Source organism: Corvus hawaiiensis, chromosome 8 (assembly GCF_020740725.1).
Source record: "Corvus hawaiiensis isolate bCorHaw1 chromosome 8, bCorHaw1.pri.cur, whole genome shotgun sequence".
NCBI classification, from domain to species: domain Eukaryota; kingdom Metazoa; phylum Chordata; class Aves; order Passeriformes; family Corvidae; genus Corvus; species Corvus hawaiiensis.
This window is the reverse complement of record NC_063220.1, coordinates 31,119,109-31,133,837: the sequence shown is the minus strand read 5'-3', so window position 1 is coordinate 31,133,837 and position 14,729 is coordinate 31,119,109. Positions and strand designations below refer to the sequence as shown.

Sequence of the window (14,729 nt, the reverse complement as noted above, 5' to 3'; positions counted from 1 at the left end):
CTTCAACCTCTAACTTCTCCCCCCCTTCACCCACGGATTATGTAGAAGGTATAAACTATTCATTTAAGCAGCACAGTGAAGTATCATCATTAGGTGGCTTAGTTGCCCGGGATACTCCTATCAGCCTGACCAGTAGGGAACCTGGGAAGCATGAGCTCCAAAGGGGGGAAAAGTAAACAAAGTAATGAGTAACAGTTACAGCTCCTTAAAAATGCGTACATTAACCTCGGTATTGGGAAACTATTCGCTCTTTAGAGGCAGCACCTCTGATTGAAATAATGATAAATATTTTGGTAATTCCATCTCAAGCCAAAATGAAATTACCCAAGTGCACTCCCTGAGAACAAAGCTTTTTAGTATACCTTCGAATGAACTCAGGTAAGTTTACAAATGGCCTATACCTAAAAGACCATTAACTAAAATTACATTTGTTTTTATTGAAAGACAGCCTCAAGTGCTGACATGTAATATATGACATGTGATACATAATAATACTCTTAAACCAGTTCTGACATAATATCTCCCTAGGCATAATAACCACAAATGACTGCTTTAGTTAAGAACTAGCCAGAAGCAAAATAGATCCACGTAAAAGTAGCTTTAACCATAAATACCTCAACAATATTTTATGTCACTTTGTAAAAAAGTTAAAGGAGTCCCATAATAATTAACAACAAAAACTTCATGTTCTTTACTATTGTATGGTGGTTGTGAAAGGTTATTTCATAGTCCCGCAGCTGCCAATGCTGTAAATTATGCAGGCACCAAGAAGCATTAAGGAGAAATAATAGCAATTTAAACTGAGGCTGACGTAATTCATGATAAACAGTCATTGGAAAATATTACAATGTTGTCTTTTTTGAGTGGGTTTAATCAGAAGAATGTGACCATATTCTGACACAAACCACTTTTCCATTGTACGGGAATGGGGGCCCTTCCCTGGCCATAAAGGTCTCCCCTGCTCGCTGCCACTGCTGAGTCCCGACACCTCAGGGATGCTGCTCATGATGCTTGGGATGCCAGCAGGCCCAAAGTTCTGAGACACAGCTTCAGAGTCTGAGTGGGCCTGGTGGTCCAAGGGAGGCACTGAAACCAGGGGAACAGTCAAACAAGGATGCACTAACGAAGGCATATGAGGCAAAAGAGATGGCTCCAGATGAGACTATCTGTGATGGACACGGCTCACAAATATGGTGAACACAGCATCGCTTACTTTTTGCTATGATCACAAAACATGATTTTGATAGCTGAATTGTAAAACCAGCCATCAAGTGGAAATCTTATACAGGAAGAATTAGTAACGTACACCTACAATCATTTATTGAATGGACACCAATAAATGTGTGTGTAATAGATGACAGAACGCAGGCAATGGGTTACATTTATCAGGCAAAGAGCAGCTCACTCACAAACCCCTCGTTTGCTGGAACTACACATTAATTCTCTGCTGAACTCTGCCTGGTAAAACATTTAAACCCCACAATACCCTCACAGAATCACTAAGCTAGAAAATAAAAAGAAGTTGTGGGCACATCCAGGCCCTTGAGTCTGCCACAGGCACTCTCAGGAGTGAGGATCTCTCACCTCCTGTCCAGTGAGAGCCCCAAAGCCAGGGCTTTCCCAGCCCAGGCCATACTGGGCACCCCATGGTTCACAGCCCTGATGCTTCTCAAGCAGCTGGGTCACAGCCCCATGCAGTCGCTGCAAGCACATGGCATAAGCCCCCTCTCTCCCAGGCTGCTACCCAATGGCACCTGAAGAAGTAAGGAGCCACACCCAATTCCCAAGAACCCTGCCATGGGAGCAGCTGTCTCGAAGTGACACCGGCAGCTGCCACAGGCCTCTCGGCAGCTCCCCTGCTCTGTGTAGGGCTGACAGCCACCACCAGCCCCGGCTGAGAAGGGACGCTGAGGGGCTTGAGGGAATGGACAGAAGCAGCTTTTCAGGCAGTACCTGCCCCTCCACTCAGCATCTGCTGCCTTCCTAAGGGCAGCGGGAACATGCAACCCAAACAAAATCAGTGTTCTCCATTAAGGAGTTTTGATTATATAGTGAAAAATAATCTTAGTATTTATCCTGGTTACAACTATGGTTGCAAGTGAAAATGCACTAAAAAACATAAAAAGCAGTAGAAGCTAACAGAATTTGTTTCTACTGAAGTTCTTGCAGACAGGAAGGTATTTTATCTTACTTTACTACACATTACTTATGTTCACTTAACAGCTTGCTGTTAACATTGGGTGAGATTCTGTCTCTGGTTAACTGGTGAAAATCTTGAGTAACAGCCACAGAAGTGGATCGAGTTATGTTGGATTTACGCCACTAAGGAAAGCAGAATGTGACCCCTTATCAGTGCCTTTTTGCTTTGAGTATACAAATATTTTATGCATTTCAATGAGTGACAGAATGCAAAACTTGCAAATATTTATTTTTAGATGTATGGGGAAAAAGCAATTAGAGCTAAAAATGTTAAGAATGAAGAAATCACTTAACAGAAGCAATTATGTTGGGCACATAAACAGCTCTGCCTTCAGACATTTTATTCAAATGCTGCAGAGCACACTAGAAAATATCAATTGTTTAAAAAAAAACTCCAAGTATTTTTTCACAACTGAAAAATCAATCATTATAAACAACATCTGGGGATCATTAATATCTTGCTCTGCAGTTGAATTAACAAAATACGAAAGAAATCTGACCAGAATCCAGAACATTTCCAGATTTGCTTTTTCAAGCTAAAAGCTTATGTTTGCAGAGGTGGGGTGGGAGGGAAGAGGAAATGTACATTTATCTATATTGTATATAGCACTATTATGCATTAATCACTACTTCCCCTCCAGCTATGTCCTGTTTTTGTTTTGGGAGACCTAAAATTTGAAATATTTAGCTAAGCCACCCTGCCCAGGACCTTGGAAAACATTTGCATATTTTTCAGACTGTTGGAGATGCCACTGTAAAGCTCCATCTAAGGAGCTTCCAGTATCCATGCTAATAAAAAGTCTCCATACTCCTCCTATTGCAGTTCTAAATGTTTTAAACATTCCAGTCTTTGCAGAGTAGCACTAACACCAATTCCACTCTAATATCATATTTGTTAATATTAAAACAAAGAAGTCTGAAGCATCTATATGGAAACTTCAGGTTTTTCTGAATTTCACTAATATAAATTATCCTGCAGGTAGCTAAAAGAAACAACAGCAAAAATGCTGATACTTTACATCAGCTGAAAAAACTTTAAAAAAACACTTAGTCAGCCCAAGTACAATTTTTGTACTAGAGCTAGTTTAAAAAGAAAAGCCAACTTTGACTCTTTGACTCACACAAATAAAGTAAGTCATCAACAGGAAAACTGTATTTCATTTAGACTGGAAACATTCTTCCATCCTTTCTTTTGTTTGTTTTAAAGACTCATTCTCTGCCAAGGTTTTATTTTGTTATGTTTTTCCCTCAAACAACTGATTTTATCTGAGTCACAAACTTCTGTAAACTAAGATGCATAATGAGAGCAAAGACCAAATTTCAGCTACACCAGGACTAATGGTAGCACTCTATACCCTGAAGTCACCAGCCTCCATGCCACAGAATTTGTCTGGCACATGACCCATCCCTAAAAAGTCCTTTCACCTTCATAATGCTGCTCTTCCATGGCTTCCCTGGCCAATGACAAGACGGAGGGTAAGCCCTGAAATTGTTGGCTCAGAAACTCCAGCAGCTGGCAGGACTGGTAAGTCACTCCTCATTCGCAACCACTCCCTGCCAGCCCTGGAAGTGAGACAAACTGCCTTCTTCATTGTTTTATAGGGAGAGATGAGTTGTTGAAGGTTTTGAGGTTTGCATTTTAATGGAGATAACTTTTCCCCTAGCAAGCAATATATTGTTAAGTTTGGTTTGGGGGATGGGGAGAGGAGATAAGTGGGGCCTGCAATGCCCTTTTGCACACGGTTTTTTTTCAATGAGCAGTTTCCCTCTGCATTGCTCATGTTATGGCCAAACGAAGATGGTTAATTTTTCAGAGCAAAAACTGTATTTATACCACAGTAGTTTGTAGTTCTCTCACTTTTTGGTATGAAATGTTTCATTAAAAAATTGGGTTTTACATGCAAACCCAAAAACTTTTAACCTTCTTTTGGGGTTGAACATGTGTTTATAGTACTCCAGGGACCAAAGAGATTGTTTAATGCCATATTGAACCCAGCGTGCTATAAAAATAATCCAGAATGATTTAAAATTAACCAAATTGATTTTTAAAATTGACAAGAAATAAGGTATTCAGTTTTCTCTCACACTCCTGTTTATAGAAAGAGCAAGCCCATCCTCACAGAATGAAAGACAGCCTTTGGATTCATCTTTAGCTGGCAGGATGTATAATATTTTTCATGACAAATCCTTCTGTGTGAGATTTTCACCTGGTGAGGCTGATGGAGCTGAAACCCACCATCACTCACACCACAGCTGGATCCCAGCTCATTGATGCACCCTGGAAGCCACTCTGTGCCATGGAGCTGGCACACTGAAGCCTGGCAACTGAAGTCACCTTTCTTGGACAAGCACATACAGAGGACATGTGCTGCTCTAGCAACAAGCGCGCACTGATTTATGCCCAGTGACCTTCAGATACACCTTCTGAACACTCACAGGCAGCTTTGCCTCCAGCTAGATCATTCTGGTCTATAATGAAAATTATTAGGAACCTAATTTTTTCATTCCTTCTCTCTTGCAGCACATATGACCACACAGCAGATGCCAGTAAATGATATGCATTTACAAAAGTTATTCAGTAACAGTAACCCCAGAGGCTGATAAATGAAAAAGATTTTGAAAAATGTCTCGAGTTGAAGAGAAATGAATTGTTCATTTTCATTGCTCATGTTCATTTCATTATCCACCTGGACTGCTTCATGCTGGTGAGGACCTCTAATTGCTCTTATTTCAGGAGAGGAATACATGTGCAGTCTGACTGTGGTCATAGCCAGAACTTTGGCTATCAAGACATCCAAGCATGGTTTATGTCTTCTGCTTTCTGAACAGAAGCAAGCTTTTGAGCCTATTTGCATTCTGGAGGGGAACCCTCCAAGGCAGTTGGATTAACTAATCAGTAGTTATATTAACAAGAATGGGAGCAGGAGGCTTCCCACTCACAGCAGTCTTTCCTCTGCAAATGGAGAGCAAGTCTGCAGGCTGCAAAGAAATACATGCAAATGTTTGAGTCTTCCAGCTGCTGGGCCCGTTCCTCAGCAGCCCACTTCTCCAGCAGCCTCCTAGATGGGATGCTGTCCCACTGAACCAAGCCAGAGGAGAATCAGAAAAGGACTGTGAAAGAAAACTGGTCCTAAATATTCCTGCCTAAACCACTCGGGCACATGCCATACAGCAGCGGACAGGCACGGCAGAGGCAAGCACAGGTAGCCACGGTGTTGGTAGCACCTGTGGCAGCCTGAGCTGGAGCTGGAGGGGAAGCTTAGCACAGCCTGAGCCTCACAGAAGCTCTATGGAAACACGGAACATCCACACAGGACTGCCCAAAGCCTCATCACATCCCTTCCAGCCCTACCTGTGGGAGCTCACAGACAGCATCTACATACATCTTCTGCTTTAAGAAGTCCCACACCAACACAACATTATTTATTGTCAACAAAACTTAATTCTTCTTCTTCATTTCCTGCTTTATCTATTTTTGTTAAACCCTGCAGAAGAGGGAAAAATAGGCAAGGAGTATGAGGAGAAGTCAGAGCTCAACAAAACTTTTTTTTTTTTTGTTATAAATCTACAATGAAAGTAGAGAGAATATTTCCAGGAAAAACATTTCTATTAAAACTGCCTAACAAGGACAACAGCTTACATGCTGGGGGCTCTTTGTAAAGGTGTTTCTGGTGTCTCATCTGTGACATGCTGTATCTGTTGCACAATACTTCAACATACAATGTGTAGGACTTGCCTCAAAAGCAATGCTTCTGAAGAAGACTTGGCATCCACAGCAGAAACCAATGCTTCCCACATAAAGACATCAGCAGAATGTATTTCTCAACTTTCATATGTGCTTAAGAGTTAGGAGAATTTCAGGTAAAAATGGTGAAATACGCACTCCTATCTTGTTCCTTCTGCACACTTATTTCATTTGCTAGGTAAGAGAGAGCCAAAACCTTCAAACAAAATGTGTCTGGATCTCCTTACAGACAACTTTTCAGAATTTTAGTCACATTTCTGTAATCTGGTATCCCCTCAGATTTGACTGATAAATGCCAGTGCCTTAGAGTAATCTATTTATCTACTGTACCACCCTGCCTCTGTTTAGCTTTAGCAGTCATCACTCTCCACATGTGACATCAATCTACATGATATCAATGTAAACTGTTTGTATAATGAAGTGTTGTACATTTTATTGTCCTGCCAGCAAAGAAAAGGATATACTAGTACTTTGCCTGTTGTCTTCAACAAAGGTAGTATAATTGACACCATACATTTTGCAGTACAGATATGGAACCATACACTGGCCAGTTTTTTCTTCTTAAAACAGCAGGGCTTACAAGTTTTACATCATTATTTTCATAAGAAATACTTTTAAACAGTGGTTTTTTGGGATTTTTTGGTGGCTCTTTTTTTTAATAGGAATTAAAAAAAATCTGCTTCTTAAATCAAACTAAATTTTAAGTACACATTATTAATTTCTATGGCTAAGATTTCTGTGGCTCTGGTTTGATAATGAGATAATTGCCTTGCAAAGGTCAAGAGAATGGCACAGTTTGCTTTCAGAGGCTGAACAAAGCACTCACTATGGTTCACTAAGCGTAGTTTCTGCATCACTCCACATCTCTTTGATTCATCTATTACTAATATTCCATGATACACTTACATTATGGATCCAACTATTTCAACAAACCTGTAATCAAGGAATGACCCTGAATAAAATACTCCACAGAAAGCAGATGGTAGGCTCATCAAACGCCTTCAAGCCTAAAATAACCTTTCCCATATAAAAAGGAGAGTCAATTAAAACTGAACTTTATATTCTGAGCTTGAGCTCAGAGTAAATAAAAACCAACATGATACTATTGTGTGTGTTATTGGACCAAACTTCCAGGGCACTTCATTCATTTTTTTAACCACCCCCACTCCTAAGAGCAACCAACACTTTTATTCATAGTTCATTCAAAGCCTGTAATGTTTTGTGTGAGTGTGAGCAGACTTGACAGTTTGGGCCTGATTCTGAAAAATCTTGACAGCACAAAACTAAAACTATTCCCAGCAGTCATGTGCTCCAGTGACAACACCATGTGAGGATCTTGTCTGCCGTTGGGAATGGAGTGGCAGAGCAGCAGAGGAGCACTACCTTACAAAATGCCCCAATGCCACCAGATGAGTCAGGGTTTCTCTGCTGACACAATGCTTGAGCTGGGCACCAAGCTCAAAGCCAGGGTGCTCAAGTTCAGAAAAACAGGTAGATGACTCTCCCATCAGAAACATTATTAAAGCCCTTCCCACTCACTCTCATTACATGTTCGAGCGCATCAGCAGAATTTTTTTCTCTAAGAGACCACAGGAGCTTCCTTGCAGAGATGTGGGGGTCTTGCAAGCAAAGGTGTACCCACCACCATGCAGACTCTTCAAGTACTAGCCACAGAACTCATCCATCGGGTGATACGGGGGATAAAACTTAATTCTGTACACTGCTAAAGAAACCGCACCGGACCCATTACTGGAGTTACTCTGGGTGTCTACACAACATGCATTTTGCCACACATTCAAAGCACATCTGCTGTCCTGGGGATGATGTGACACCAAGAAAACCCAGTGTGAAATCACCTGGTTGCTATCAGGTGTCAAATCTTGCCATTCTCTCCCCCAGCTGTAAGGGGCTGCATAGTCCTTTAGAGCTGCAGAATATTCTCTATGCCTTTTGAATTAAGAGACCACCTCCCAGAAGTACCTCTGCACTCACAAAATCAAGCTTCTAGCACTGGCAAAGCCCATGCTGAACACGCCTACATTCCAAGATGACCAGAAACACACCACCTACAGCTGACCCTCGTACAGGGCCCTGGGAGCACGGCTGCCGAGTGCTCTGCAACAGCAATGGGGTGTGCCAGGACTCTAGCCTGTTTTGCATTTTTTAGCATATTGCACCAACAACGACTTTAAAAAACTCACACACGCTGTAAAGCTTCTGGAAGACAGACTACAGGCGAATGACTAAGGTAGATGAACTTCAAACCCAGGCAAGGTATTGTTTCACTCAGACCAAGTCACTGTGCTACACTCTACCTGTGTAACATTATCTTTGATTGTGAGCTCAAGTTGCAATACTGAGATCACCAGTGGCTAGAAGCCTTCAGTCTCAGAGAAGAAAGAGCATATTTGGTACTTAACATTTCAATCATAAATAGCATAGGTTCACTTCAAAGGAAGTTTTCCCTTTGGAAATCAGTGGACACTTAAAAGAAGAAAAATGTCTTTAACTGTGAGAAAAAGAAAATAGCTGTAATGGGACTTACCAAACTCATCACATATACTTTCATTTTCTATTAGGGTAGGATGATCAAATGTATCCCGACAATAGAAGATCTGGGGGTTCTTGCTTGTTACTGCAATGCCTCCAAGGGCTAAAACAAACTGGTCTGTTAGTATTGAAGAGGGTTTGTCCTGAATGCGCTTTAGCATGGAACGGTATCGACAGTACTGTGGGTAGCTGAGAATTAAAAGGTTTGAATCTTCATCATCCTCACCTGGAAAAACAGAAAAAAAAATACTTTTAGTATATCAGAAAAGTACAAACAAGAGCTGTAACTCAAGTACTTCAGAAAACCCGTAAGTTCAGCCTTTTCTCAAGACACAACTTTTATAGCACAGTGGGTCTGGAAAGAAAGGTTAAAAACAGAAATTAAAGAAAGTTCATTAAAATAGCTTATTTTCTGCCTTTCTGTTCAGTTCTCCTATGCTTACTCACAAGGACTACCTGGATGAGCAAGAAAACACTTCTCTGCAGAAGCTGGCCAAGTGCCTGAATCAGTGTTCTCCATACTTTGCCAACTTGGCTGCTTCGATAGAAATATTATCTGCAATTTTTATTCAGTTCCCCATATAGCTTTACTGCACACATGTTTACATCAGCTAACATATTTTAAAAATAATAATATACAAGCCTCAGAGCATACAGCTACTAACTCTCCTTTGAAGTATCTGATATTGGCAACTCCTGAAGGACCCCTCGGCCAGGGAGGTGGGCTGATCTGACCTGGCCATTGCTTCTAAACTCCAACTGGTGGGAGCAACTTTCTTCACATTAACTGCAAATGCAGTAGGACTCAATAAAACTCCTACAGAGCACAACAGGCAAATGAATTTTCAAACAGCTTGTGCTGCTGGGCTCAAACTATAAAGCAATCTAGAGCTCAAAGCTTTCCATTCCTCCATGGCTTAGATGATATTACATAGAAAGGTGGCAGATTTCAAAATATCATAATGAAGTGTTGTCATACAACCAGAAGGAAACGTAAAAGAAAAAAAAAACTCAACCAGGGATGCAAACATGAGAAATTACTCATTTGCAGGTATGCAGCCAGTACTTAACAGCACCTCTTTTTATTCTCATTTATCTCCTCAGGTACATAACCAAACATGGCTTTCCAGGCATGCCAATGAAGACAAAGCAACAGCATTCACTTTATGTTTTCTGCTGTACTCTGATTACTGAATAACTCAGCTATTTCTTCTGCCAGAGACAAAAGGTCTACTATTTAATCCCATTATCAATACTGAAATCATCATTCTTGCTCCTAGAGTAAAAACCACTTCAGACATTGAAAGAAATGGCAGATCAGTTCTCCCCAACTAAATACGATGGCACAACTCATCTGGATTCAAGCGAGGCAATGGAAATGTTGACACATAAAAGGCTAAATTTTAAGAAGTCTCTGGAAGCAGATATATCACCTAGAATGTCATCACTGCAGATGAATGCAATTCTGTAAAAAAAAAATCAACACAGCAGACAGACTTGCAAAGTACTGTCTTTACTGCTACAGCTCCTGAAAGTCATCACTGTTAAAAACTCTAGAACTCTCACCACTATCTTGACATAGGTAAGCAGATAAAACAATTTATGTTTAAAAAAAAAGAAAAAAAAAAAAAAGAAAAACCAAGTAAGAGTAATACATTTTGGTAAACAGCACTGCCATTACTTTTCTAAGAAAATAAAATTGATGGCCCTAAAACCTCTTTTGGCTGATAAGGATGTAGTCATGCTTTTCTTTGTTTCAACAAGTATCCCATAAGCCTGCACAACAGCACGATTGAGCCAATTGCTCCTGGGAATAAGGCTCTCTCTTCTTTATTTGAAAACTCTAAAAATCAGATCAGGAAAACTGTTCTAGGAATTAACAAGCACATGATCCGTCCTTTAGCTCCTTCGAGAGTTTCACGTATGCCTGCCTGACAGTTATTACTACTTTATACCTTTGTGTAGATAGCAGCGAGCTGAATCTGTCGATCTGACAGCACTTTTCTTATGCCAGGATGTGGTCAGCTTTTTAAACAGGGTGTATATAAATGTATGTCCCACGTGCCTTTGTAGTAAACCATTAGTTTCTAGACAAATGTGCTGTTAAGTCCCTGCGCAGAATTACACAAACTTTGTACCCCTGACAACTGACGACTTAACTCAAACCCCTTGGCATAAATTAAAACCAAGTAATTTTTTACAGGATCACTTCCATACATGCTTGTGCAATTCCAATGAGTACTTTATGATGCATTTGTTTCCTTTCCTTTTTCACTCCAGGTTCAATAGATACATCTACAAATGAACACAGGCTGAATAAACTGAAAATTTGTTTAGTGAAAGACAAACACAGTGTTCCTGGAACAAAGATTTTTCCTCAACCACGCCCACGTGAGAAAAGAGAAATCAAAGCAGACCAATCCCTAATAAAATGCAAGCCCGAAAAAGAACTATTATTTGCTTCTATCAAAATCTAACACATGCCATTTAATGGTGGACTTAGTGAATACTGCAAGTATTTTTCAGAAATACAATCAGAAAGAGTTTAATCTTTCTTAGGAGAAGCAGAGCTCAAAACGTGGATCACATTCCATCAAAATGAAGAAAAACAACATGACTTCTAAAAACATACAACTGAGATATTAGGAAACCAAGACCCTGTATTTCTGAGTCTCTTTTTAGCTTCAACAGACAGAACATGGTAAAAGATAATACCTACAGTATTCTGCTTGTGAGGCTCAACTGAAATTACTCAAATCCTATGCTTATATCATAATTGTGTGGTTTAATAACCCCCTCCAACGTCAACTTTCCATTTATTTTTATATTTCAGGGCTGAAAACAGAGAAACTGTAATTAGGAAGCAAGGTTCCACCCCTGCCTTCCGAGCACTGCCTATATATGCATAGATGTAATCCAACAGTTCCCTTTGTGAGGGGTAAAGAGAGCTGGGATTTGGCACAGCCTGGCATTTATGTTGGATTACATGTTCTTCAAGTTGTCTTTGTAAGTAAAAGATGCATGAAATGCCAAACACAATGAATCTATGCAAGAACTGACTTTTTAAATCAGCACAACCATTTTTAATATGTAAGGCAAGACAATTAAATGCCCCAAAAGAAAAAAAAAAAAGCCTGTTAAAAGCACGAATTCCTAACAAATCCATCTAGAGCCAGAACTATTTACAGAGAGAGCAGAGAAAAAAACAAACCTGCAACATGCTTTTTGTTTGCTTGTTTCAGAAACATCAGCGTATAATGTTATCGCTAACTGCCATAATCTACCCTCAACATCAGTAAGCATTTTTTTTCATTACAAAGACCTTCACACCAGGATTTTATAGAGCTTGATGGAAAAACTATGCATGTTCCTTCCTGTACCTAATTACTTCAACTGCAAAAGCTGCCAAGTATTTTGCCCTTTAGTTCTTTTAATCGTATTAGTGCAAATGCATTTGGATGCCAACAGAAACAAACATTTAAAGATTTTTGCTTAAAAGATTCCAAATATGTATGAGGCTGGTGCTATGAAAGCACACTCCACTTCTTCCCAGAAAGCACAGACTTATTCCTGCAGAAGAAATACGAATTTGTGCCTCTTGTAAGACTAAATGTCTAGTTTCAACCCAATTTAAGTAAAATAATGTCAATATGAACTGCTCTCACAATGATTTATGCTACCTTCTGTTACTTTATTACATTAGACATTCCTTTCTCTAAGCTTTATACTTTTTGCCGTGCTCCTAGCAACCACATAAAGGCTGAGCACCAACTTTACATGCCTGGCACCCTTCCAGGCTCGACTGTTATTGATAATTATATTGAAGTTTCAATTTAATTGCTACTCTGTTGTGACACAGAATATTTTTTGTAATTAGGCTTTTCCCATTTTCTGTCCATTCATTTTTTGTATTACTGAAAATGACTTTTTCCCCCCCAAGAAAACACAAGCAGAACAATGACACAGATAAGGGTCTGTACATCTGTTACTATCATTAACAACTCGGTAATGTGAAGGGAAGAAAAAAAAAATTAAAGGGAAAAAAAAAGGCGAATGTAATTTCTCAGAAGGTAAATTTCTTTCCAGTTTAAGTGCTCTTTTTCTTCTTACAGTTACTCAATAATTTCCTGTTCTAATTACATGACATTATACAGAAAGTAATTTTTAAAAAGGAAATGTACCAGCGCAGGAGGCTAAATAGAAACACTTACTTGGTATAGTTTGAAATTGTGAACTTTTACATCTCTTATCAATTCTCTGCTCTACCTTTGTGCAATATATTCTACCACACATCTACCATCTCTTCTGAGGCAGTTAACACAAATGTATACATCAAAGGGGAAACACACTTGCAGTTAAACTGCAGGCAAAGGAAAAAAAAGAAAAAAAAAAAAAATCAATTTTTTCCTCCTCAATGTAGCTGGTAAGTTGGAGGCAAGCCAAGCCTCAGAGTGGAAAATATTAAAAAGTACAAAAAAAAAAGTAGGAAAAAAAAAGCAGGCTTGATTAAAAAGCGAGAGAAGAGATATTCAGTTCTAAATCTAAATGAATAAGCCACAAACTATTTCATAAAAACATACTGTGACGTAAATTACACATCAGTATTGCACTGTTGTGGTTATTTTGAGAAATGGCTTGTACTGTAAGTCAGCTGGTAAAACCCCACCCTTAATGATTTTGTAATTCTCCATACAGCAATCAACTGGAGCAGTCATGAAATTGCCAAGAAGGAAAACAGACAGAGCTGCAGAGAGTTTGTAATAAAAAGATAATGTACTTTTAACATAACAGAAGTAGAAGATTGGTTTTATTAACTAAAAAAACTACTTAAAAGGTCCCAGGCTTGCCATTTGTTTTGATAAATGTTGACACAGATCTTCATAAGATAAGCAATGGAGGTATCAGGGGAACCAGATAAAATGGGACAATGCTTTGGCGTGTGGGTAGCAAATTGAGCACGGGAATTATCTGGAATATAGAGAGAAAATGAAGGAAGTTGCAGGGTTCTGTCCATCAGGTTCCTCTCCCGCACAGCGCCCTCACTCCTCTGCCTTCTTTCACAACCCTCAGTTACCTAAGGGGGTCTCCCAGAGGATTCACATATCATAATTAGATTATCATTGCTTGTATGCACGGCTTTGACCATTATCATCAGTATGCAGGAGACACAGAGGTAGTGGAGGATGCATCTGAATGTCTGGAGGAACTGGGAATGGCAAGGTTAGCAGTGCTGAATGAACATGGCTGTGACACCCGTGATGGGAGGTCTCCTGACTATTGCAGGGCAGTGTGTTCTGGTGCCACTGACCTCCCAAGACCCTCCAGCTCTTAAAACCTAGTTCTCCCTCTCTTGTTCTTCTTCTCTGGCAATGACTTTCTACAGTATGGACATGAGAACACAGGTGTAGAGGAAGCAAAGATGTGTAGCTCACCCTTCAAAACCAGTATCTGCAGGTCAGACAGGCTCTACACAGCTCAGAGCTGCCTGTTCTAATAAAAACCCAAAGAGAGAGAGGACAGTTTTCAGCAGACAGAAATGAACTTACTACACTACCTAAAAACCCTGAATCTCTCAAAAGGTCCAAAAGCAACAGAAACAGAGGAACAATGAAAGAACAACCACAAGGAGGAATAAGAAACTGGGTCTTTATGACCTCAAAATTTTTAAGAGGAATCTTTAAGAGGAATGATGCAATGAGAACACCTTCCCATATCATAGTCCACTATAACCTGCCAAACACCTCCAAACTTCCAAGGTTACTGCAGGTGGCCAAGCAGCAATGACAGTCATCAGCTACACCTCTGGGTACTCCTTTGTGGGAAAGGACAGCTCTCCCAGTGAAATAACCCTCATGGGAGGATTATGCCTGGCTCCTGCCTGACCACTTCTAACACTGAATTCTTTGAACAGACACAGGACTAAGAACCACAGCAGGAATCCACACCGCACAGTAGAATCTGCTGTGGACTACAAGCAATGGTTGAGGAGTTCAGGTAGCTGCATCATTGCCACAAGGCATGCTCTAGCACACCGATCCACTCTCTCTCCAGAGGTTAGGAAAGACTTCTCAAACACAGCTCTTCCAATCCACTCTGCCTTTTCATTCCCACGGTCTTTATTCACTCTAGTAAAGACACTTGGTGTGCCTCAGCTGGCTAATTAATCACAAGACCTAAAAATACTAATCTAAGAATCGTATTTCTCTCACAGATAAATGCAAATACAGTAATGATT

The 14,729-nt window shown here is 40.0% G+C and overlaps 1 protein-coding gene across 5 annotated transcripts in view; it reads right to left on the bottom strand.

Moving 5' to 3' along the window:
* Window positions 1-14,729, bottom strand: part of ARID5B (AT-rich interaction domain 5B) — a 117,789-nt gene that overhangs the window by 62,390 nt on the left and 40,670 nt on the right. For all 5 annotated transcript variants that reach the window (XM_048310814.1, XM_048310817.1, XM_048310815.1 and 2 more), the window contains one exon: window positions 8,490-8,720. In XM_048310814.1, coding sequence (XP_048166771.1) covers window positions 8,490-8,720 — 231 coding nt within the window. The remainder of the gene's footprint in view (window positions 1-8,489; window positions 8,721-14,729) is intronic.